This window comes from Capsella rubella, unplaced genomic scaffold (genome assembly GCF_000375325.1).
Source record: "Capsella rubella cultivar Monte Gargano unplaced genomic scaffold, Caprub1_0 scaffold_6, whole genome shotgun sequence".
NCBI classification, from domain to species: Eukaryota; Viridiplantae; Streptophyta; class Magnoliopsida; order Brassicales; family Brassicaceae; genus Capsella; species Capsella rubella.
This window is the reverse complement of record NW_006238918.1, coordinates 7630159-7654581: the sequence shown is the minus strand read 5'-3', so window position 1 is coordinate 7654581 and position 24423 is coordinate 7630159. Positions and strand designations below refer to the sequence as shown.

General features: G+C 34.0%; 6 protein-coding genes across 6 annotated transcripts; 5 read left to right on the top strand and 1 right to left on the bottom strand.

Moving 5' to 3' along the window:
* Positions 1-1114: 1114 nt before the first annotated feature.
* On the top strand, positions 1115-1699 carry LOC17884144 (uncharacterized protein At1g08160). The gene has a single exon (XM_006289877.2). It carries the CDS (start codon positions 1115-1117, stop codon positions 1697-1699), a length of 585 nt encoding a protein of 194 aa, XP_006289939.2.
* A 1835-nt stretch (positions 1700-3534) lies between these two features.
* On the top strand, positions 3535-6327 carry LOC17881890 (lysosomal Pro-X carboxypeptidase). Its single transcript, XM_006287511.2, has 9 exons — positions 3535-3937; positions 4041-4227; positions 4609-4742; positions 4916-5028; positions 5132-5378; positions 5486-5641; positions 5735-5814; positions 5914-5963; positions 6067-6327. The coding sequence occupies exons 1-9, from the start codon at positions 3542-3544 to the stop codon at positions 6210-6212; spliced, it is 1509 nt and encodes a 502-aa protein (XP_006287573.1). The 5' UTR covers positions 3535-3541; the 3' UTR covers positions 6213-6327.
* A 2851-nt stretch (positions 6328-9178) lies between these two features.
* LOC17883959 (lysosomal Pro-X carboxypeptidase) lies at positions 9179-12248 on the top strand. The gene is made up of 9 exons (XM_006287510.2): positions 9179-9571; positions 9684-9870; positions 10067-10200; positions 10408-10520; positions 10615-10873; positions 11038-11193; positions 11483-11562; positions 11666-11715; positions 11830-12248. The coding sequence occupies exons 1-9, from the start codon at positions 9185-9187 to the stop codon at positions 11970-11972; spliced, it is 1509 nt and encodes a 502-aa protein (XP_006287572.1). The 5' UTR covers positions 9179-9184; the 3' UTR covers positions 11973-12248.
* A 2114-nt stretch (positions 12249-14362) lies between these two features.
* LOC17883019 (aspartic proteinase-like protein 2) lies at positions 14363-17372 on the top strand. Its single transcript, XM_006287540.2, has 10 exons — positions 14363-14893; positions 15105-15234; positions 15320-15570; positions 15671-15898; positions 16004-16166; positions 16305-16378; positions 16460-16556; positions 16686-16752; positions 16839-16910; positions 16996-17372. The coding sequence occupies exons 1-10, from the start codon at positions 14658-14660 to the stop codon at positions 17154-17156; spliced, it is 1479 nt and encodes a 492-aa protein (XP_006287602.1). The 5' UTR covers positions 14363-14657; the 3' UTR covers positions 17157-17372.
* Positions 17373-17806: 434 nt separating this feature from the next.
* LOC17882904 (serine/threonine-protein kinase SRPK) lies at positions 17807-20146 on the top strand. Its single transcript, XM_023780590.1, has 4 exons — positions 17807-18225; positions 18419-19363; positions 19466-19513; positions 19601-20146. The coding sequence occupies exons 1-4, from the start codon at positions 18022-18024 to the stop codon at positions 20024-20026; spliced, it is 1623 nt and encodes a 540-aa protein (XP_023636358.1). The 5' UTR covers positions 17807-18021; the 3' UTR covers positions 20027-20146.
* On the bottom strand, positions 20120-23888 carry LOC17881679 (magnesium transporter MRS2-11, chloroplastic). The gene is made up of 14 exons (XM_006286436.2): positions 23454-23888; positions 23239-23311; positions 23074-23144; positions 22857-22942; positions 22685-22775; positions 22421-22489; positions 21696-21776; positions 21419-21584; positions 21285-21330; positions 21115-21195; positions 20949-21031; positions 20658-20701; positions 20461-20583; positions 20120-20369 (listed from the first exon to the last, which is right to left on the bottom strand). The coding sequence occupies exons 1-13, from the start codon at positions 23823-23825 to the stop codon at positions 20488-20490; spliced, it is 1359 nt and encodes a 452-aa protein (XP_006286498.1). The 5' UTR covers positions 23826-23888; the 3' UTR covers positions 20120-20369; positions 20461-20487.
* Positions 23889-24423: the final 535 nt, after the last annotated feature.

Here is a 24423-nt window from a genome sequence, read left to right as displayed (position 1 = left end):
TATCAGAAAAAGCAAATATCTACACCCTGAAATTTATAATGTATCATAGTTTTGGATGTAGAGTACGTACTTTTTCATTGGTAGATAAATCATAGTAGACAATTTTAATTTATAAAACTAATTTAACCTGACCTGGTCTGATCTTCATAATGTAAGAGATTATGAGGTCCAAATTTTTCATTACTATTCGTTTTTTTATTAAAGTAATTGGTTTTCTTTTTAATTGTATAAAGAACTCACTCAATTAAAAAGGGTGTCTATGGCCTCGTATGCTTATAATTTTAAGCCCAATAAAGAACTCACATATACTGGAACCCAAAGATAAGGTAAAGATGGGAAAGCCCAAATATGAGATGGAAATGAAGTTTGTCATACCAACCGATTCTCCTGTTTAGTTTGATGAGATGATGTTCAGCTTAAGTGCCTAGGTTTCCTAGATGACAATCTTAGGCCATGTCAGGATTGGTTAGGGCGGAAGCTGGATGCTCTGTTCCTAATAATTGATTTGTCATTTTTGTTTGTATAAAAACAAGGTAAAGACCATAACGTAGCAACTTTCCATATTCATGTAGTCTGGTGCTATCATCTTGATGGTCATTAAATTGATCAATCTTTTTTGTTTTTTGTTTTAAATATAAAACAGCCTCTAACAAAAAATAAATTTTTATTAAATTAAAATGCATAGTATTAATTGCATGGAACGAGACACGATTTCATAAAATGTGAATGAGATTTCGATAAATTCATATATATTGATGTGTTCTTAATTGATGCATCAAAACTGATTACTTAGGAACTCGGTTTTGAATTTCGTTTTATAAAGAAAAGAATATTTGATAAATAAACATAAGGTTAGCTAGAAGCAACGTAAGATACTCTTTTACAAAAAAAAAAAAAAGCAACGTAAGATACCGAAGCAAATAACATTATCAGAATCCTAGCATTTTCAAAATTTTCGAATTCTAATATTTGACACACACTGACACACACAGAAAACCTAAGATTCTGAAGCAAAAAAAACATCAGAATTATCTGAACCCTTTTCAACTTCTATATATATAAAACATACAAATCAACCAATGTGTAACTTTAAAAACCCTCCTAGCTAGATCCAATGCCTCCGATAAGTTCGTCAAGCCGCCGTAGCCTTCGCCATGTCATCTTCTTCATATTTACCATAATCTACGTCATAGCTATAGGTGTTTTCATTACCTGGCTCGTAACCAAACGCAAGAAACTTCATTACAGTGTCCAAAACGCGTCGGTCCAAAACTTGATCCTTACCAACGACAATTACATGTCAGCTACGTTCAGAATCACCATCCAATCGTACAACCCTAACCACCAGCTCTCGGTTTACTACACTTCCGTCCAGATATTCTTGGTGTTCGAGGACCAGACCCTTGCGTTAAACACCATAGTGGAACCTTTTCATCAACCGCGGATGAACTTTACGCGGATTGATGACACCTTGATCGTGCAAAACGCCGCCGTTCCTAAATCCATTGGTGAGGATTTGAGGGCTCAAGCTTCGTTGGGAAATATCGAGTTTGAAGTGTTTGTTAAGGCGAGGGTTAGGTTTATCATTGGATTTTGGTGGACAGCACATCGTACGGCTAATATTAAGTGTTCTCATGTCACAGTCTCTTTGTCGCAGCGTAACAATTTCCAAAATAGTTCATGTTACGCTAATATTTAATTAGTAATTAAGCTTAGAATCGTCAGACTAACAATATTGATCGTATATATTTATATTTATTCTCATTTTCTTACGTCTAATTTAGAGCTACTACTAACATAGCTCTGTAAATATAATTAAGGCGCAGAATGTTTAAGATAAAAACAAAAGGAGGCTATCTGATTAACTTCATTTCAGGATGTATTGAGAGGGGACGATATATGAACCATTAATTGTTTGCACTCTACCTAGGAATTACACAAAGAGCCAAAGAGATATATATCTTTGACCTTACTATTCATCTTTAGAGACTGTTTCAAAAAATAAGTAATCATCTTTAGATAGCACCATCTATGACGACATCTAGAATTAAACACATTTATCATGATACAATATAAATTTAATATTCATGAAGAATCGTGATAAATTAAATACAGGAAAATAAATATAAAGCATATAGAGCGATCATTGTGATTAGAAGTGTTGGCATGAACGAGACAAAATAATTATGTGAAGTGTGAACGGAGACTAGCTGGTTTGAATTGAACCATATGGAAGAATAACAATAGTACTATGACATTATCCTCGAAATATAATAATAGTGCGAAGAGATTTACTCAAAGAATAATATAGTTTCCTATTATATTCTTTTATCGAAATATAAAAATGACCGTTGAAGTAGATATATATATGTACTTGCAAATTTTTTGGAAACACTTGGTGTTTGTGACTTATGTGTATATATATGTCATATGAAAATATACAGTTATGTATGTAGATGATCCTATTCCTTAGACATGGAACTGTTGTGAATTCAATAAAGGCAAGCCATTCAAGTCGTTGTTTATTGACAAATTATTGTGTCTGGAGGAAAAAATGATATATGGTCTAGATGCATCACATCGCAAGTTATTATATAATGGCTGGTCTATGATCTCTAAGTTGAAGATTCGATTATTTAAAAAGAAAGAAGAAAAAGAAAGTGGAAGTCTGGGCCGAAGGCACCACTATATAAATAACTTTTGGTGTTAATAATTATACACATAAAAGAAATAAGAAATGATTGCAGCTTCATGAAGCAAAGCATGTATAATTTTGTGGTGCCAATTGCTAAATAAGCGATCAACATATATGCTTTTGCCAATCGCTTTGCACGCCTTTATAAAAAACTCGGACGTACGTTTATGAGAAAGACACATTTTCCGGTCTCAAGGTAAAATCGAAGCCAAAGAGCATGATATAACCTCCAAAGGCAACTCCTAGCTACTTGGATGCAATGTAATTTATATTTTTGATAAATTCTATTTATGACACCAATTTGGAGATTTACTTGAAGGGTAGATATACCGTTCTTCGATTTAATTTTTGTTTTTGTTTTTCTACGGGTTTTCAATTCTATAAAAAAAAATCTTATAAAAATCATATACAATTCGGTTCGGTTCAGTTTTTTTTTTTTTCTTTTCAGTTTATTCCATAATTTAAGCGAAAAACTTGTACCAAACAAATATTATAGATGAATATCGATAGGCTACATAAATGCACAGACAAAAAATATACGACAATGACAATTTCCGAGTTCTCAATTATTTAATTTTATAATTTAATTTTAAAGTGAAAAATTTCATAGTTCTAAAAGTATTGTACATAAAATACAAACATTCATATCACGTTTGTTGCTATTATAAAAAAATTCGCACAAAGGCAGAAACTCAGCTAAGTACATAACTTAGTGCATTATAACATTTTTTTTTTTTTGTAATCAATGGGATAGTGCATTATAACCTTTGGGGGTTCTATATAAAGCTTTAGCATTGATATAACACACTAAGAAAGTTACTAAGATAAAAACAAAACACTCTAAAAATGTCATTCCCATTTACAATTCTCCTTATTTTGATAATCTCAACATCTTCATCTTACTTCATCTCTCCCGTACACTCCAAAATCGCTCGACTTGGGGTTTCTCCAATTCTGCTAAAGAATGCACCCGGTGATGGACCAACACAAAAAAATGCTGAATCTGATCTTAAGTTTTTTTACTTTAATCAGACCCTCGACCATTTCACATTCACACCGGAAAGCTACATGACATTTCAACAACGATACGCCGTCGATGCCAAGCACTGGGCCGGTGCTAAAGTGAACGCACCAATCTTAGTGTTTCTTGGTATGGAATCGTCGTTAGAAACTGATATGTCTGCCTACGGCTTTCTTAGAGACAACGCTCCTCATTTTAAAGCGCTCAACGTCTACATAGAGGTGTGCATGTGTGGTTTAATTTCTATATATAGTTGTGCCGTTCTATAAATCTGTTGTAGTAGTTGTATGTAATGCATACAACATGTATATATACTGCATGCAGCATAGGTATTATGGGAAGACGATTCCATTTGGGTCGTTGAAAGAAGCAATGAAAAACTCGAGTACGTTGGGATATTTGAACACAGCTCAAGCCCTAGCAGACTACGCTGCAATTCTCTTGCATGTTAAGGAGAAGTACTCCACTAAACACAGCCCTATCATTGTCGTCGGTGGATCCTATGGTGGAAGTAAGTCTATGTACACTAGTATACATATATATCATAAGTCCATTTAGTCCATAACTTATGCGTGGTTAATGTAATATAGTTACTCTTTAACACATAACAAAATTATTATATCTTATAGAAAAGCTATAACTACTTTCCTTTTCCTTATTTTTTTCGTTTTATTTATAGGATAATATATAGTAATTATTTTGTTGACAAGAATTGAAAAAGAGTCTCAACCTCGAAACTTATTTATAAGAGGCCACTTTAGCTTTACCAAAAAACTAAAGAAACTTTTATAAAATGGATGCCAAGTCTATCCGTTACTCTCAATGATAATATCAAATAGCATTATATGATAACAAGTTATTGGTTTAATTATGTTTTTTCATGGATACTCAGTGTTAGCAGCATGGTTTAGGCTAAAATATCCGCACATAGCACACGGGGCATTAGCATCTTCAGCTCCTCTTCTCTACTTTGAAGATACTCTTCCTAAATTTGGTTATTATTATATTATAACCAAAGTTTACAAGGTAATAACAATTATCTAATTATTAGACCATGTCAACATGTTGGAGTGTGTTTTTGCTTTATCACAATTAGTCAAGTTCAATTTTTTCATTAGTCACAATTATTATGTTGCTAATCTTTCCACTAATTTCAATTGCATCATTCTCTTTAAGTTCCTAATATATAATCCCATTAGGAAACGAATGAGAAATGTTACAATACTATCCGCGAATCTTGGGAAGAAATCGATAGAGTTGCTGCCAAACCTAACGGCTTATTGATCCTTAGCAAAAAGTTTAAAACTTGCACGTAAGTAAGAAGATGTATATATTTTCAGTTTTGTCTTTTCCAGTGAATTAATCTACTGTTAAATGCTTAACTTTTTTTGTTTTTTCTTGAAAATAATTGGCAGTCCATTAAATAAAAGCTTCGATCTTAAAGACTTCTTGGATACGATATACGTTGAAAGTGTTCAATACGACGAAGGTTCTTGGGTGACCGACGTATGCGATGCAATTAATGCCGGTCCACCAAACCGTAAAATTGATATACTAGACCGGATTTTCGCAGGCGTCGTCGCTTCACACGGCAATCAATCTTGCTATGATACTAATTATTCTGTGTTGGTTGCGAGCGATGCAATGGCATATAGTTGGCAGGTATGTAAATATACGCATTTGAAGGCATATTAAAAGATAACTTAACTTAACATATAGATATAAGGTTTTTATAAACTTAATTACATTAAAATGATCTGTATATATAGTGCTGCAGCGAGATAGTGATACCAATTGGACATGACAAACAAGATACCATGTTCCAAACATCACCGTTTAATATGACTAGTTACATTGAAGGCTGTAAATCTCAGTATGGTGTCATTCCTAGGCCACATTGGATCACAACCTACTTCGGCATTCAGGTGTGTGTATATGATAATTTACAAAATGAGAAAAGATCAAAAATTTTAATGAAATTGATTAGTATAACATATTATGAAATATATCTTATGCAGGATATCAAGTTAATCCTCCGAAGATTTGGGAGCAATATAATATTTTCTAATGGATTGTCAGATCCTTACAGCGTTGGCGGGTAACCAAACATAACAATTTGTTCACCAATGTTTGAGTATGGTATAGGTGAATCAATGTATACAAGATTTTTATGACATTATTTTCCATATATTTCTAGAGTTTTGGAGGATATTTCAGATAGTGTTGTCGCCATTACGACAGAGAAAGGTAATTGATTAAAATTTTCAGTTTTATCCAACAAATCGTTTTAGAATATGATGAACTCTCATGTATAATGCTAATTTCTTACGAAAAAATGTAATATGAGCAGGTTCGCATTGTCGAGATATCAATTCGAAGAAGAAAGATGATCCGGAGTGGTTAGTAATGCAAAGAGAGAAAGAAATTAAAATAATTGATTCTTGGCTTTTAACGTACCAAAAAGATCTAAGAGATCTCAACATATCATCAATCTAAGTTTCATTATATCATAAAAACAATAATACTGAGATGCAATAATATATAAAAGTAATTGTACTAGAGTTTTGAACCTTGGATGACTGTGTCCCAATATGGTTTAAGAACCGAAATAATCGAAACTAATACAACAGTGATTGTTTTTGCCCAAAACAAAAGAGTAAAGTGATTGTTATATTCCAAATTATGAGAAAAAGCATGTAGTACATGATCAATGTCACGAACCAACATAAATTTATTGAAGATCGATCGATGTTGAATTACTCAATTGCAAACACTGTCCCAACGTGAGCAAGAATCAATGAATCATAACAAATGGAAGATTATATGATTGAACGTTTGATTACTTTTTAGCAACGTTATATGAGTGCATATGCGCATTATGATATTTATTCATTTTAATCTATAAATCATAAAGTCAGCCTAAAATGTCATGGTCTGAAACTACACAATGATAATAATGATTTCTGTATAGATTTATCATATATATATGATTTAGAATTTAACATTAAACCAAAAAAATAATATTTAGGGTCATTTTAAAACTATGCTTTTTGAGTAACCATTATTTAACTTTCACAACTATACTCCACTTCGTCGTGGCCTATGCATTTGATTTTGAAGACATGGAATCGTTACAATACTTGCAAGCAAATATAATAAGGCCATGTGTTTTAGTCAGGCAAATATATATTCGTTTGGGCAAAACTGAACTACCACACAAAATCTCTTAGAGGAGAAAAGGGACTCCACTAGAGCAAGCAATTTACAAAGACAATGGCGTACGTATATAACATTGTAGATTTTCAAAAGCAATATCTTACCAGAAAATAAATAAAAGTGGTGAATTTGTTTGTTGAGCTAGAAGTGATATTTTTATTTTATTTTTTAAATTTAAATTCTTAAAATTGTTACTTTGGCATTAATGAAAATTAGTTTTCCAAGGTTTACAATTTCTTTACTATTCAAATACATTTTTTTGATATAGTTCTGCCAATTTGAACATTTGATTGATAGACTAATAGTTGGCCTATATGATCTTTTAAACTATAAGTTGAAGATTCCATTAACAAAAACAAAACAAAATAAAACTGAAAGTGAGATTATGGGCCAAAGGCACCATATATTGTATGATAACATAAAAACTACAAATAAAAGAAATAAATAAATGATAGCAGTTTCATGAAGCAAGCATGTATATTTGTGGTGCCAATAACCAAATGTGCAATGAACATATTCGCCCATCTCTTTGCACGCGCAACCTTTACCAACATGAAAATATTAATATGAAATGTATCTTTTTTTTTTTTTTTTGTGTGTTCTTTTTGCTTACTTGATACTACAACCTTGTACCATTCTAATCATTTTTTACCGCTGCATTCGATTTACCTGAAAATTTGTTCCAAAGTTTGATGGAAGAATTATATATAGCTTATATATGAGTTAACTGATGAATGTTAGAAAGAAATTCATTTTATGATGAATTTTAGAAAGAAATTTGTACACATAAATGGCTGGTGATGACTTTTAAGGCTTTAAAATGGTTTTAAAGTCTTAAAAGTAATTAATTTGTCAATCAACATTTTTTGCTTTTATTTTTTTTATAAACATTAAAAGTCACTTCTTTTTTTTTCCTTCTTTGTTTTCTTATTTTTCTCAAAGCGTAAAAAATCTGACTTTAAATTTTATCAATTAAAAAAATTTATTTTTCATATACCTATTATATTTAAAACATTTTCACAAGTTTATAAATATATTTTATATATTTTATTTTTATAAATTAATTACTCTCATTTTTTTCTTGTTCTTTTAAGATCCATTTCAATAGTACTTTTATTTTATAAATTCATTTATAATATAATTTGTATTTATTATAAATATAAAATAATAATAATAAAAATAACATGTATAACTTAAAAATTTGTTCATTACCAATCAGATTTTAACAGTAAAAGTTTCTACAACCAAAGCATATACAGCCAAATTCTCTGCAGCCAAAATTTTAAAGTTAAAGTATCTAGAGCCACAAGTAACAGTCGTTACCAATCGACCTCATAATTATGAATTATCTTTTATATGCTTTCTTTATTCACCGATTTAATAAGTTTAACAAATATCATGAATGGTGAAATTCACAAGTAGTATAACTCTTAACTTGAACCATTAAATCGTGTGAAAATTTTAAAATAATTGTACGTATATTAACGTAAAGTAATTAAGCATTATTTGTTAATTAGAGACTGAATAAAAATTCAAAATATGGCTTAATCGGTCAATGTAGATATTTCGCAATGGCCGGTTAGAAAAAATTGAGAGATTGCGTACGGATCAAGTCAACTTACGTAACAAATTTCTAAAGACCAGATCTCCACTGAAGACCATGATGTGACAACTGCACATGTTTGATAACTAAATATTTTAAATATCAGAAAATTTCACTTTACAACTCTTGTGATTGGACAGACGAATGTGGAGGTTTTGTTGGAAGTGGGAGACTTGGAGAAAGTCGGATGTGATGGAACCAAGTTTTACCAATCCACATTCCACACAATTGATATGTAATCAGATGTGTCGGTTAAGTCCAATTTTGGTCCACCTTAATGGTTCCCGCATCTAAATACTTAAGATTAGAGTAGGCATCGGTTTACTTAGAATCCTCATATCACGTCAAAATAGCAGTAAACACGTTGTAGTCATGTCGAGTAACCAAAGCATCTACGTTTCTTCGATTAAGATCTCTATCAATTCGTAGATAAATTTTGATAATCGTTCTTAATGTCATGACGAGTGACCAAAGCATATCGATTTATTTTAGTTTACTTCGTGATACATGAATATAACGTCAGAAAGCAGAAGAAACATAATATAGTGCGCAAAGCGCATTATAACTTTTGGGGATCTATATAAAGGTTTTGGTGCATGAGTATAAATTATCCAACTTACTAAGTTAAAACGATACACACTAACTCAAAATGTCTCTTCCATTTACAGTTCTCATTCTATTGATATTTTCATCTTATTTCATCTCTCTCGCACATTCCAAATTTGCTCGACTAGCGATTTCACCAAAAACGTTAATCAAGAATACACCTGATGGATCAACACAAAAAGTAGATGAATCTGGTCTTCAGATGTTCTACTTTAATCAGACCCTCGATCACTTCACATTCAGACCAGAAAGCTACATGACTTTTCAACAAAGATACGCGATCAATTCCACGCACTGGGGTGGTGCTAAGGCCAACGCGCCAATCTTAGCGTTTCTTGGAGAGGAAACGTCGTTAGACTCTGATTTGTCTGGCATTGGCTTTCTTCGTGACAACGGTCCCCGTCTCAAAGCGCTCCTCGTCTACATAGAGGTGTGTGTTTATACTTATACATATATATATATATATATATATATATTCATGATTAATCGTATTTAGTGTTTGTTTATATATTAAAATGCATACAATATTATCTATGATGCAGCATAGGTATTATGGTAAGACTATGCCATTTGGATCAGCAGAAGAAACATTAAAGAACGCAAGTACGTTGGGGTATTTGAACGCAGCACAAGCCCTAGCAGACTACGCCGCGATTCTCTTGCACGTTAAGGAGAAGTACTCTACTAAACACAGCCCTATCATTGTCATAGGAGGATCTTATGGTGGAAGTAAGTCTAGTAAATACTATATAATAGTTATACTCTCTTAAACATGTTCTATATGGATTACTATATGAAAATCTTGTATGGAGAGAAGTATATTGTTTACCTTATGATCTCCGTTACTCTCAATGATAGTTTTTGATATAGCATTACATGATATTTTAAGTAATCATTTTAATTTTTGTTCATGGTACACAAAAAGTGTTAGCGGCATGGTTCAGGCTAAAATATCCACACATAGCACTTGGAGCATTAGCATCGTCAGCTCCTCTTCTCTACTTTGAAGATACTCTTCCTAAGTTTGGTTATTATTATATTGTAACCAAAGTTTTCAAGGTAACTCTATACACGATCCAATAATTAAATCATATCCACATGTAGGACCTTTTTTTTTTCATAACTAATCCATTTCAACTATTAATTTCGTTCTTCACTAATGTTTGATATCGCTACATGTGGTTATTAAGTATTTCTAATTAACATTATTGTACCTAATAATAATTAGGTCTTTCGTTTTATTGTTCTAAACATATACCCTGTTAGGAAACGAGTGAAAGATGTTATAACACAATCCGAAAATCTTGGAAAGAAATCGATAGAGTTGCTGCCAAGCCCAATGGTCTTTTGATTCTCAGCAAAAAATTCAAAACTTGCGCGTAAGAGAAAATTATATTAATTTTAATTATTTTACTCCCGCTTAATAATCTACGTTTTATGCTTAATTTTTTTCCCATACAAATATTTTATCAGTCCATTGAACGGAAGCTTCAAAATCAAAGACTTCTTGGACTCGGTATACGCCGAATCCGTTCAATACAACCGAGGTCCGAGTTATTGGGTGACCAAAGTGTGCAATGCAATCAACACCAACACGTACCCACCGAACAGTAAGCATGATTTACTCGACCAGATTTTTGCCGGTGTTGTCGCTTTAATAGGCAACCGAACTTGCTATGATACCAATATGTTTGCGCAACCAACCAACAATAATATCGCATGGAGATGGCAGGTATATATATATATATATGCATCAAAATGCATATTAAAAACACGATATAATAAATTTTTACATTTATACTTACAAACACATTTTGGTTATTTTTCTGAATTTTAGATTTAGAGAGATGAAAATAATCTAATGATTTTACTTTTACATGAATGGTTTTTATAAAGAGTTGCAGTGAAATTGTTATGCCGGTGGGATATGACAAACAAGATACCATGTTCCCGACGACACCGTTTAATATGACCAGTTACATTAGTGGATGTGAATCGTATTACGGTGTTCCACCTAGACAACATTGGATCACAACGTACTTCGGCATTCAGGTATATTTATATGATTAAGCAAATGAGCTGGTTTGAAACTCATTAGAAATAGTTAAGTCTATATGTGTGACACAAGCCACTAAACCATCGTTCAGAAAATTCTTGTAATTTGGATTTTTTGGAGTTTCTTGTATTTTATTGTCTATGATGTAAATTTTTCTATTTTAGTATTTTTTTTCTTATATTTTTCTTATGTTTTGGTCGTGTTAATCAAAAAATATTCTTCGAAAAATCAAAATTTTGATTTTTACTTCGTTAATAGTTTAATGAAAATAATTACATATTGCAGGATGTCAAGTTAATCCTCCAAAAATTTGGGAGCAACATAATCTTCTCTAACGGTTTGTCAGATCCATACAGCGTCGGCGGGTAAACAAAATAAACATAATAATTTGTTCATAATTGTTTCTATAGGTTACTAATAAATCAAAGTATACAAGTTTTTATGAGATCTATTTCATATATTTTCCAGAATTTTGGAGGATATTTCAGACACTATAGTCGCCATCACAACAAAAAATGGTAACTTAATTATAACATTTTTCATTATTGATTTTAAATGAATATATCTCTACTTGATGTAATTTGATTTGATTATTTTAATTTATGTATTTAAATGTAATAATATACGAGCAGGTTCACATTGTCAAGACATTGGCTTGAAGAGCAAAGATGATCCGGAGTGGCTCGTAATGCAAAGAGAAAAAGAAATTAAAATACTTGATTCTTGGATTTCAACGTATCAGAAGGATCTAAGAGATCTTAACATATCAAATTAAACTTTGGTTATAGTATATATATCAATAATTTACTTGCATTCGTAGTATTGCAATAGTTACTGGGATTGAGCTAGAGTCTTGCAGTAACTTTTCGGAACGCGGTGGTAGAAGACATTGTAAGCTACAGAGAGTTTGAGACTACAGAAAAATATGAAATGTTTTCCCCAATGAAGTTCTTCAACGTCAATGCATGTTAGGGTATTTAAAAGCCAAATATCTCTTAGTCGGTTTAAAATGTTACCATTCTTAAAATGGTTTCATAAAACTAAAAGTTATTTAGATTTACATTACTGGTATGTTCTGAAATTTTACAACTCAATATTACCATACAGCATACATGTGTGTGCTTTTAAAACTTATAGTACTAATCAAGGTAAGTCATACTAGTTGAAGAGTATATAAAACATGAACATAACCTAAGCAGATCCAATTGTATTGAATGTATTGAACGAGTGAAACTGGTATAGCTGTACACAGCAGGAATTCAAAATTGTTGTTGGATCGGTTTAAGACTTTAAGTACTATTTTTATTACGTAATTACGCGATTTGTACAACATCAGTGATTGTATTACCTAAAATTACAGTACATCAGTAATTTTTAGATTCAAAATTATGAAAACGTATATATATATATGATCGTTGTTGTCACAGTTACATGATATTGAACGTTAGCAAATAGTATTTCTAAACGATATCAAAGTTACAATATAGAAAATACTGTACTCTCCTTCTAATTAATGCTTTAACACAGTAATGTGATTGGATACTATAAAGAGTTTAAGTTTACTACTTCCTCAATTTTTTTTCCTCATTTGGTCCAACGAAAAGCGACCACAAATATATATAACAATTTGATTAATATGGTGACTAAGATAAGATATATTATGTTTCTATTTGTATCAACTATCAAGTAAGTTGATATCTAATCATGTTGTGTCGAAATATAAAAAAGGATGTTACATATAAACAAGAGTACAAGACATGACAAGATGAAAACATTATTTTGAAAATGGGACAAATGTTGATGACAAAGCCAAAAGTAAAGTAAAGACATAATAAAATTATGGTTAGTCCTTTATAAATTTGTGACCTCGATCGAAAACAATATAAAAGACATTCAGATGGAATGTGACACCACACCTTCATAACTTAGCCTCAAAGGAAAAAATAAAGGCATTGCTTTTGTACATCATTCAAAACAATGTTATATATATAACCATTTCTTTTTGAATGAATTGCTACAATTTGAAAGCTCACTGATCCAAACTACTACACTATATAATACGTTGAAGATTTTGTTCGTAACATACTTGTTGTCATGAAAAAAAAAAAAACTTTTAAAATAGTCAATCAAAACGGATCAAATGTAAAACTACTACGTGTTGTTTACATGAAATATTTAAGGTTAGATATAACATAGGAATGATTAAGCAAAAGAACGAGTGACTTTTATCCGTATAGGAATTAGAACACATTTGACCCGTAAACTAATCAAGTCCTCGATCGAGTTTAATTACACCTAAATATTTCATCATCTTAAGTTGGAAATATTCTATGTTGAACGTTACATGTCATAAGACTTGCTTTTCTATTTTTATTTTTTTTCCAATTGATTCCAATTGATTCTTGGGTTCATCATATACAAACACGTATATATGTATAAATAAATACATAATTGTGTATATAAATATAACTATATATATAAATACACTTGCTTTTTTTTTTGTTTTTCCAGTGATGTATGCATACAAGTAAAGCAAGAGGCTGTGCGTCAAAAGTACGCATTATGTGGTTTAGGTAACCCAGAGAGAAACTACAAATTTAAAATAAAGAAGAAAGCTAAAGAAGACGATATGCCAATAGAGAACCTTCCATAATTGACTGGTCTCTATTTCCTTTTTTTTTGTATGAACTCCTAATCCTTATTTCACTTTCACAACTAGTATACTCTTTTTCCTTCTTACTTGTTTGTTAAGTAACTAACTTTTACCATTCCCTCTTTAAATTCTCAAAAAATGTTCTCTCTTAAATTCCGATGAAAATTATATAGCTTTTTATGTATTTGTTTTGAAAGTATATTAATTTGTTGATAAGTACACATACAGAAATGAAACAAAACTTGCATATGGAAAAATAATTATTGATTAAGATAATATTTGTCATATGATAAACAGCATCTATATATGTTTTTATTAGCATCATTGACTTCTCATAATATATGCATTTTTAAGACCAATTCTATATAGTTATTTGGATACTAATTATAACAATAATAATAATATAATTAATCGATTAATATAAAAATTAGAATCAATGGAATTAAAACACATGTGAGATTGGCGTAATCTGCACTAGTACATTTTTCTGTTAATCCTACTACTCTTTTAACTTCTCTCTCTATCTATATCCCAAAAAGACAGAGACAAGCAACGACGACGACACAGTAGTACACACAAAAATCAAATCTTTCTGTTCATTTATTTTTTCATGATTCTCGAGACTACGGATCCGTATTTCACAATTTGACGGCTCAATTCTCCATTCCTTATGTCTTCAACGATTCATCATTCCTCGTCGTGCCCAGAAGAAAAGGAATGATCTTTATTTCTTTATTTCTGATGAGAAGATATTAAAAAAGAGATCTTGTTAACGACTTCACAAAAGCAGACCCAACTTGGGAAGCTATGGCGGCTGTTCCGGTTACGTTATCTATTTTGATTTGTTGTTTATTACCGCCGGCGGTTTTGTCTTATGGTTTTCCGGCGGCGTTGAAACTGGAAAGAGTGATTCCGGCGAATCATGAGATGGAACTGAGTCAGCTTATGGCTCGTGATAAAGCTAGACACGGCAGGTTGTTGCAGTCATTAGGTGGAGTCATTGATTTTCCCGTCGATGGAACTTTTGATCCTTTCGTTGTTGGGTAATTCAAAGTTTTCATCTTTCTCTCTTCTCTTCATTTTTAGGGATGGATCGATTGTGTTGGCAATGCCTGTAAGGTGTTTGATACAATATCTGAGTAAACCTCAGTCATTTTCCGCCAAATTTTGTTTCTTTTCTTATGTCTCGATCGAAAAAGTTGTTTCTTTGGTTTTGTTGTGTTCTGCTCAGTTTTGGTGTTTGACTTTGGACAGATTATACTACACGAAGCTGCGGTTAGGATCTCCTCCAAAAGATTTTTATGTACAGGTTGATACAGGCAGTGATGTTTTGTGGGTTAGCTGTGCTTCTTGCAATGGCTGCCCTCAAACCAGTGGACTCCAAGTATAGCTCCTGAAAAATCTTTCATTATATTGGTCTATTTTGAATTCTGTGATTTGAGATTCTTAGCTGTTCCTTTCCTTTGCAGATTCAGTTGAGTTTCTTTGATCCTGGGAACTCTGTAACAGCAACACCAGTTTCATGTTCTGATCAAAGATGCAGTTGGGGTATTCAGTCATCTGATTCTGGCTGTTCTGTTCAGAACAACCTTTGTGCTTACACTTTTCAGTATGGGGATGGAAGTGGCACCTCGGGGTTCTACGTCTCTGATGTCTTGCAGTTTGACATGATTGTTGGAAGCTCGCTGGTCCCAAACTCAACGGCTCAGGTTGTGTTTGGGTGAGTTTATTTCAGAGAATCTTTTGTTTCATAGGCATCAATATGGGCCACTACTCTTGACTTTGTTGGTTGCTATTTCGGATTGTTTTTCTGGAACCAGATGTAGCACCTCTCAGACGGGAGATTTAGTGAAGTCGGATAGAGCGGTTGATGGAATCTTTGGCTTTGGGCAGCAAGGAATGTCTGTGATTTCTCAGCTTGCTTCTCAGGGATTAGCTCCCAGAGTGTTCTCTCACTGCTTGAAAGGAGAGAATGGAGGCGGAGGTATATTGGTTCTTGGAGAAATTGTGGAGCCAAACATGGTCTTTACCCCACTTGTTCCTTCACAGTTAGTTCCACTTGTCCCTCAAAACTGTTTCATTTCAATCTAGTTGTCAACTGTTCATTTGAGAGTGATTGGTCAGCATGACTTTATGGCGTGTGAAATTTTCAGGCCTCATTACAATGTGAATCTGCTGAGCATCTCAGTGAATGGCCAAGCTTTACCTATCAATCCATCTGTCTTCTCCACATCAAGCGGTCAGGGAACAATCATCGATACTGGTACAACACTGGCATACCTTTCTGAAGCGGCTTATGTTCCTTTCGTTGAAGCGGTAAGTCATAGAACATCTGATTGCTATATACTTTTAAAAACACTGAACCATCTGGGAATTTTAATTACTATAAATGTACTCCATTGACTTAAAACCCTGCTTTATCTTAAATGTGATCCGTCTTATTGTATTTTTCAGATTACGAATGCTGTTTCACAGTCTGTCAGACCTGTTGTTTCGAAAGGGAACCAATGTTACGTTATAGCCACGAGGTTAATCTTCTTACCAAATTTTCTTATCCCAAACCATGTAGGTAAACAGCTGAACTATTTTTATGGTACTGTGATTATCAGTGTAGGAGACATATTTCCTCCAGTTAGCTTAAACTTTGCTGGTGGAGCATCAATGTTCTTAAATCCTCAGGATTACCTCATACAGCAGAACAACGTTGTAAGTGTCTTTAACTCCAAACCTTTTCATAGGTAGCTGGTTTTAAAATCTGAACCCAACTTGATCTGAAACAGTGAGGTTTTTTCTTGGTTCTTGGTATAACATTTGACTCTCCCCTCTACTTTCTAGGGAGGTACTGCAGTCTGGTGCATCGGTTTTCAAAGGATTCAGAATCAGGGTATAACGATCCTTGGAGGTAACCCGATTCAAAAGCTTGACCTTTTTATTTGAATTTTACGTTTGGTAACACAATACAACGGTTTCTTCATCTTTGTCCTGCAGATTTGGTTCTTAAAGACAAAATCTTTGTTTATGATCTGGTCGGTCAGAGAATAGGATGGGCAAACTACGACTGTAATTCTCATCTCTTTAACCCAAATGACATCCAAAAGCAATGAAATCACCTCAAAAACTCCCTCAACTTCTATCTTTTCTTCAGGTTCAATGTCGGTAAATGTATCAGCGACTAGCAGCAGTGGAAGAAGCGAATATGTGAATGCAGGACAGTTTAGTGACAATGCTGCGCCACAGAAGCCGTCAATGGACATTGTTGGAAAGACTCTAATGCTGTTACTAATGGTTATCAACATGTTCTTATAGCACACAGCTTATGCAGCCTAAATTGTAGTTTTCTATACCCTTTTGATATGGTCGCGGGAGTGTAATTTGTGGTCACCGGAGAGTAAGTTTCTCCCGACCGGCGAATCCCAGCAGAAGAAAAGTGAACTTCTTTATTGTTTTTTTTTTTCCCATTTCATTGTTATAGTTTTGGATGTACATAATTCCTTTTATACATAGTAGTGTCTGTGTGTGTAACTGTCTGTGTATCGTTCTTCTGATTAAAGTTTAATTTTTCCACTATATCAAACGGAGATTGTGCAAAGATATAAACGAAATCATAGTAATCCAGAGCATCAAAGCAGAAAGCAAAAAAAAAAACAAAAAAGCGAAAAAGCAAAGCAAATAATGAAACGTTGTCACATACTGGTATCATTTGAGCACCATTGTATATGATATCTAATGATGAGAGGTAATTGGATTGATGGAAAGTTTCGAAACATTAGTAGAATCTCCTGATATAATTATGTTATGGAAACTAATTTATAACATTTTAATTAAAGATTATCTTCTGTGAAATTATCTTTGTTAAATTTGGTACTCCGTACGACACTCTGTCTCAGACAGAGTCAACGAAAGCCCTAATCTTTCAATTCTGACAAAAACACTCTTGTTTCATAATAATCACTGAAGGTTCGGTTCCGTGGTTTTTATCTGCATTAATTGTATCTCAAACTGGGAAAAAAATCTCTCTTTTTCCTATATATTTTTTTAAAGTCATCCTCTAAAAGCTCTCCAAAAATCTAGGGTTTTAGGGGGTTTTATCTCCTGAATTTGAATTTCCCAGATCTCTACTCCACAAATTGATTGAGATTCTCAATTGGGGAGCTTCTCAACAACTCCGGCGATGGCAGATGAGAAGAACGGTGGACATCTAAGTGACGCTAGTGACTACTCGTCAGAGGACGAAGGAACAGAGGATTACAGGAGAGGAGGCTACCATGCGGTTCGAGTCGGTGATACTTTTAAGAATGGATCTTATGTCATTCAGAGTAAGCTCGGTTGGGGTCATTTCTCTACTGTCTGGCTTTCTTGGGACACTCTCAACTCTGTAAGTCACTCTCACTTCCACGGTTCGCTTCTTAGGTAATCAATTTCTCTAGGGTTCAGTATATGAATTGCATTGTTGGTACTGAATGTGAATGGGAAGTTATATTGTAGTTTGAAAGTTTTGTAAGTTTCATGCTTTTGGTGGTTTTGTCTGATACTTATGGATGTTGATTTGTATCTTGCATTGCTTGTAGAGATATGTTGCTTTGAAAATCCAGAAGAGTGCTCAGCACTATACTGAGGCAGCCATGGACGAGATAAAGATATTGAAACAGATTGCGGAAGGTGATACTGAAGATAAGAAGTGTGTTGTGAAGCTTCTTGATCATTTCAAGCACGCAGGTCCTAATGGGAACCATGTTTGTATGGTCTTTGAGTATTTGGGAGATAACCTCTTGTCTGTTATCAAGTACAGTGACTACCGAGGGGTTCCTCTTAACATGGTTAAAGAGCTATGTTTCCATATTTTAGTTGGTTTGGATTATCTTCACCGCGAACTCTCTATTATTCATACTGATATCAAGCCGGAGAACATTCTGCTTTGTTCCACCATTAACCCTGAGGCAGATGCTAGGAAAGCAAGTACTCCTCTTGTACTTCCAACCGCCAAGGACAAGACTGTTCCCGAGAAAGAAAAACCCAAGAGTTACACATATGCTGCGGATATGACTAAGAATCAGAAAAAGAAGATTCGTAAGAAAGCTAAGAAAGTGGAAGGTCAAGGATGTGGTGGAGATGATGGTTCAGAGGAAAATGAGAGAGATTCTAACTCTGAGGCAAGATCAAACGGGAATTCAACTGTGGAGGGGTCGCAAGAGAGTTCGGAGAGAGTAAAAGATGCAGAGAATGTTAGTCAAAAGAGTCAGGGCCATAGGAGAGGAAGTCGATCCACGAGACAAAAGTTACTTGCGGATGTTGATCGGAAATGCAAGTTGGTGGATTTTGGGAATGCTTGTTGGACTTATAAACAGTTTACAAGTGATATTCAAACAAGACAGTACCGATGCCCTGAGGTTGTTCTTGGTTCAAAATACTCAACCTCGGCAGATATGTGGTCATTTGCTTGCATTTGTTTTGAGCTTGCCACCGGAGATGTTCTATTCGATCCTCGCAGTGGTGAAAACTTTGAGCGAGATGAGGTATATATCTTTTACTTGCTTTCTCATGTTATGTGAAAACCACAATCATATTGTTTTGTGGGGAACTCAATAGAGCTTAAACTTAGTGGACTTTGATTTCAGGATCACTTGGCATTGATGATGGAGCTTCTTGGGGTGATGCCACGAAAGGTAATTCTGAGAAACATGGTGTTCTCTTATTTATCAGTATCACTTCGAGTTAAGAATTCACTCTTTTCATGGATTGTTTTTATGTAGATTGCATTAGGCGGACGTCATTCACGGGATTTCTTCAACCGGCAAGGTGAACTTAGGCACATCAGGCGGTTACGGTTTTGGCCACTTAGCAAGGTCTTAATGGATAAGTATGAGTTTAGCGAGGAAGACGCAATTGCTATGCAAGATTTCATCACTCCCATTCTTGAATATGTACCTGAGAAAAGACCGACGGCTGCTCAGTGCCTAACGCACCCATGGATGAATCCGGTCCCTCGATCGCTGAAACCGTCACCAAGTCCACAGACATCCAAAGAAGAAGAAGTATCAGCAGATGAGGATAAAACGAAGGAAAAGAGTGAGATGGAAGTGATTGAGGTTGGTGTTGGTAATATCTCCATTGATGGCTCAGAACCAAAGACCTCTGCAAGAGAAGGTCGTCAATCTGCTCGTGATCTTCGCACTTAGAGCAAAAGTAATAATCTTTGAAAAAAGTTTTGTATTCGCCTCTGAGTCTCGAAGTTTTAGATACATACTATATTGTTTTTTACCCCTTCCCTCTTGAAAAACAAAAGATTTGAAATTTCATTTGCTTTCGCACCAGCTTATTAGATGATACATTAATCTAACATTGACAAATAGTACAGAGCATAAACAATGAGGAGTGCACATAAGTCTCGGGGGTTCAATGGAGACCACACTATAAATATATATCAGACATCTTATGCAATCACCACTCTCTAAGTCGAGTAGGGTCCTAATGCCACAATGTAAATGTGTGATGAAATTCTCTTTCTTCACAGGTTTTCACCTGTAATTATACGTTTATTTTGAATCTTTGAGCTCTCTTTTGTCACATTTTAAGAAAAACAAAACTGGGAAAAAGAAAAGACAGGTTTTACCTTAACTCGTCTTATAGGATTGAAGGTTCAAAAGATTTTGCGTCTACTGAGATAGGAATACATGAGGAAGAAGGCGACTGCAGCTCCTATGATGATTCCACCTGTTGTTAACCAGAATGCAGACTGCAAAATATTGAGATGTTAATGGTAAAGTGATGGAAAATAGTTGTAAATGTGTCTACTTAATGAGGGCTTACAGCTTGTTCTTCAAGATAGGACCTCAAGTTCATGCCGAATATACCTGCACGCACCCAAAACAACAGGTATAATCCCTAACAATGAACATGGAAATAGGAGTTCTTGGCGTTGAGATCATGTTCATAGGGCAATGCTTATTTGTAATTAAATTCAAATAGCACATATGGAATGTTGAATTCAGACATTCAGTATCTCAGTAGTTGAAGTGCAGAAATAGAAGCAAGCATCTACTACAGTTCAAAGGTTTGAGAGAAAAAGAATGCAAATCATAAACAGTTTGCGAAATGTACCTGCGATGAGAGCACCAACTGCAACACAAAATGTACCGACCTGAAGAAGCAGCTCAAATCTGCTGACCTCAAGCCTTCGAGAACTGGAAAACCAACAATGTATCACTATAAGAGTGCTGAGTGCCTAATCAATTATAGAGAGAGAATGTTGTGTTATCTTCCGAACCTTAGATTGACAGCAATTGAGTCTTCCATTTCCTTTGCAGAATCCAGAAGTCTTTCTGCTTGTCCATGGCATGATTCACATCTGCACATACGAAGCCACATAGTTTCACTACATAACAATGTCACAGATCAGAGTGCTTTAAAAGTAAAAGTCTCGTTACATAACGAGACCTTTGCAGATAGTTCTCCAAGAGCATTTCGATTTCCTCCTCTTCCTCTGCACAGAACCAGAAAAATGAAAATGAATCTCGTTACATGAATTTGTTTATGGTGATTATCACTGGAGGAAATGTTTGCAGTCTTACCTTCAGCAATCAGCTTCTCTGAGGGTAACGTACACTCCAAATCATCGTCTCCTCTTCTGAGTGTGCAGTTTCTTCCCATGATGCACATGCGGCGTATTTCATGGGGATCCTCTAAAAGATCCAGGAGCATTTGTCTAAGAGCTCCAGCTCTAGAGCCTAATTCAACCTTTAAAAATTGTATAAAGAAAAATACAGTACAAAGAGAGGAAAACTGAGTTCTCTGAAGTGAACTACTGAATCAAGAATATACATAGATAAACAACTAAATGAAGTTTACCAGTCTTTGTTTACTTATACGAAGTTCCTCCAATATATCAGCAGTTAAGCGGTTGGGCAAAACCTCAAGAAGAGCTTGGACCTGAACCAAATGGCACAAATAGAAAAGTTAAGAGAAAAAAAAAATTATGATAAGCTCCACTGTGTGTATGTGAGACGTCAGAAGACACATGAGACAGAGGAGGCACATGAGAAGATTTATGAAAAAAGAAGAAGATTTTGAAACTAAATCTATAACAAAGTTTCTTTAGAAATTGTTTTAGTGTAAATACAAACTCTCATTTTTTAGAGAGGATTATGCAGATTATTGTAAAAGATCTCGGATGTGGGATTCATGAATCATGAGTGGTGAGCTAGAAATGATGTTCTAGTCTTCCTCTCTATGGTTGTATGATCTGCGGTTGAGGAATAAAGGTTTGGGGATTTTTCTTAACAAATAACCTCAAAAAGCCATAAGCCAATTTGGACAAAACTACAGGGTTTCATGTCAGAACGTATAAAGGGTTTCATGCTCAGTTCAATGTGATATTTATACCAGAAACTAAACTTATATTAATAGGAAAATGCATGATGCGACTCATATGGCAGTCTCATCCTCTACAGCATGACTCAGTTCCTTTTGACTTTTGGGATACAAGAAGCAACTGAGTCATGGAGGAACTCCTACTCCAGCGGTCAAAGTGAAGAAGATCTAAATTAAATATACTCACTAGCTTTCATACTCACACGGGGTTCTATGTCCATAAGCCTTTGCTCTAATCGTTGTATCCTTGAGATTAGCGCCGATTCAACAGCCTTTAAAAAAAGCAGAGTAATGGAGAAGTTAACACCAAAAAGGTTGAAATGATTTCGAACTCAAAATATGCAGGGCTGAAGAGAGGGTTTTCACAATCCTTGATTTGTTTACACAACATACATTTCTTCTGTTCCACGAAAAAACTAACATAAATGAATCATCATCCGAAAAAGTTAATAATGAGACAAACCAACCTCGAGCTCAAATGGCATAGAGGGTCCTCCATTCATACTTCTTGGGTTAAGCCGAGGCATTAATGTATCTACAAAAGCCCTTCCTCCTCTCCTGAAAGTATTTTGGACTTACATCAGCAATAAATAGAGTGAACAATATGAAGAAAGAGAGATATACAGAAAACAAGATTACCGGTTATAATCAAAAATAAGGACACGATCTCGCATTGCTATTGCTCGCAGAGATCCCAAATTTATCAGAATCGCATGTTCACGAACCTAAATAACAGGTAAGAAAAGGTTTCATCACTGTCCTATGCAGTAGAGATGGTTCTGAGGTTCAATTTTGTTAAGAGTAGAAAAACCATTTTCAAAAAACTAAAGTGAAATGATAGCTAAAGCTAATATACCAATAGAGATGGCACTGAGTTTGTCATAAACAATGAAGGATCAACGCTTCGTATATCTCTGGGACGCAGACCTGATGTGAAAAGAGTAAACTTTCATTGAGAACTACCAATATCAAGATCAAAATGTATATTTAGTCAGAGAAGATTAATTATTGTTTCACTAACCACTGGACTTGAGCAGCTGTCGTCTATTAATCTTCCTTGTAGATATAGCTCCAGTCGCCTTCACTTCAACAACCTTAATTTTATGGTTCCACAGATAATATAAAAGTTTTAATTTTTTTGGATGAGAAACAAAGATGCATATAAATAATCAATTCAATCAGAATCCTATATGATGAACATGCAAATTTCAATTTTTTTCTTCTTAAAAGAGAAACCTCATAAACCGGTTCACGAATTCCCAGAGACGTAGAATCACTTGATGACGAAGAAGAATCGATCTTCTTTGAATCGTCACTTCCTCCGTTATCTCCATCACTGTTACCACTATCGTCGTCGCTTACGTTTAGGGATTCATAATCGCCGACGAAATCCTCGGCGGTTGTCGAAGACTTCGCTAAACATTTCGATCTCGATAAAACCCTGAGCGCTTCAAAGTAGATCGGAGCTCTACTCAGCGCCGATAAGTTGAGAGAAAAGGAAGGAGAGGATCCAGGAAGAAGATAATGGAGAGACGGAGATGGAGATGGAGAGTGATCGGAGGAATTGAAGAGAGAAGCGAATGTAGAGGGAATTGGAGTTAACGCCATTGTTGGTGGTGGCGGAAGGAAGAAGCTTTGGTTATGGAGATTTTAGCTTAAGGATAATTTTACAAAAATGTAAAAACAATATTCATTTTGTATTATGTACTAGTAGATTTTGAAAATTATTTACAAAGATATATATCGAAATTTGCTTTTTTCGCTCTCAAATATTTCTGAACCATTTACAGTTTTTTTTTTTTTATTAATGATTTTTTTTTGGGATGACAAATTAAATGGATATACTAGAAATCACAATCGCTTTTTTTAATATTGGAATCTAATAATTTAAATATATTTATATTTTCGACAAAACAAAATTCTCTCTCTAAGCTTTTTTTTTTTTGATTCGTGTAATAAAAAATGGATGCTACTGTTTTTTTTTTGTTTTTTTTTTTAACACAATGGATGCTACTGTTTATCACAAATTTATCCTTAAGGATTTTTTGTTTAAATATGAGAATTATTACATGAAGTAAATTCATTTTGTTACAACTATATATTTTATTTTCCTGTATTTTTACTAAAATATTTTTTTTTCCGGATTAATGAATAAACAATTTATGGTAGTTGACCGTTAATTTTGTGGCGGAGGATTAGTTTGAGT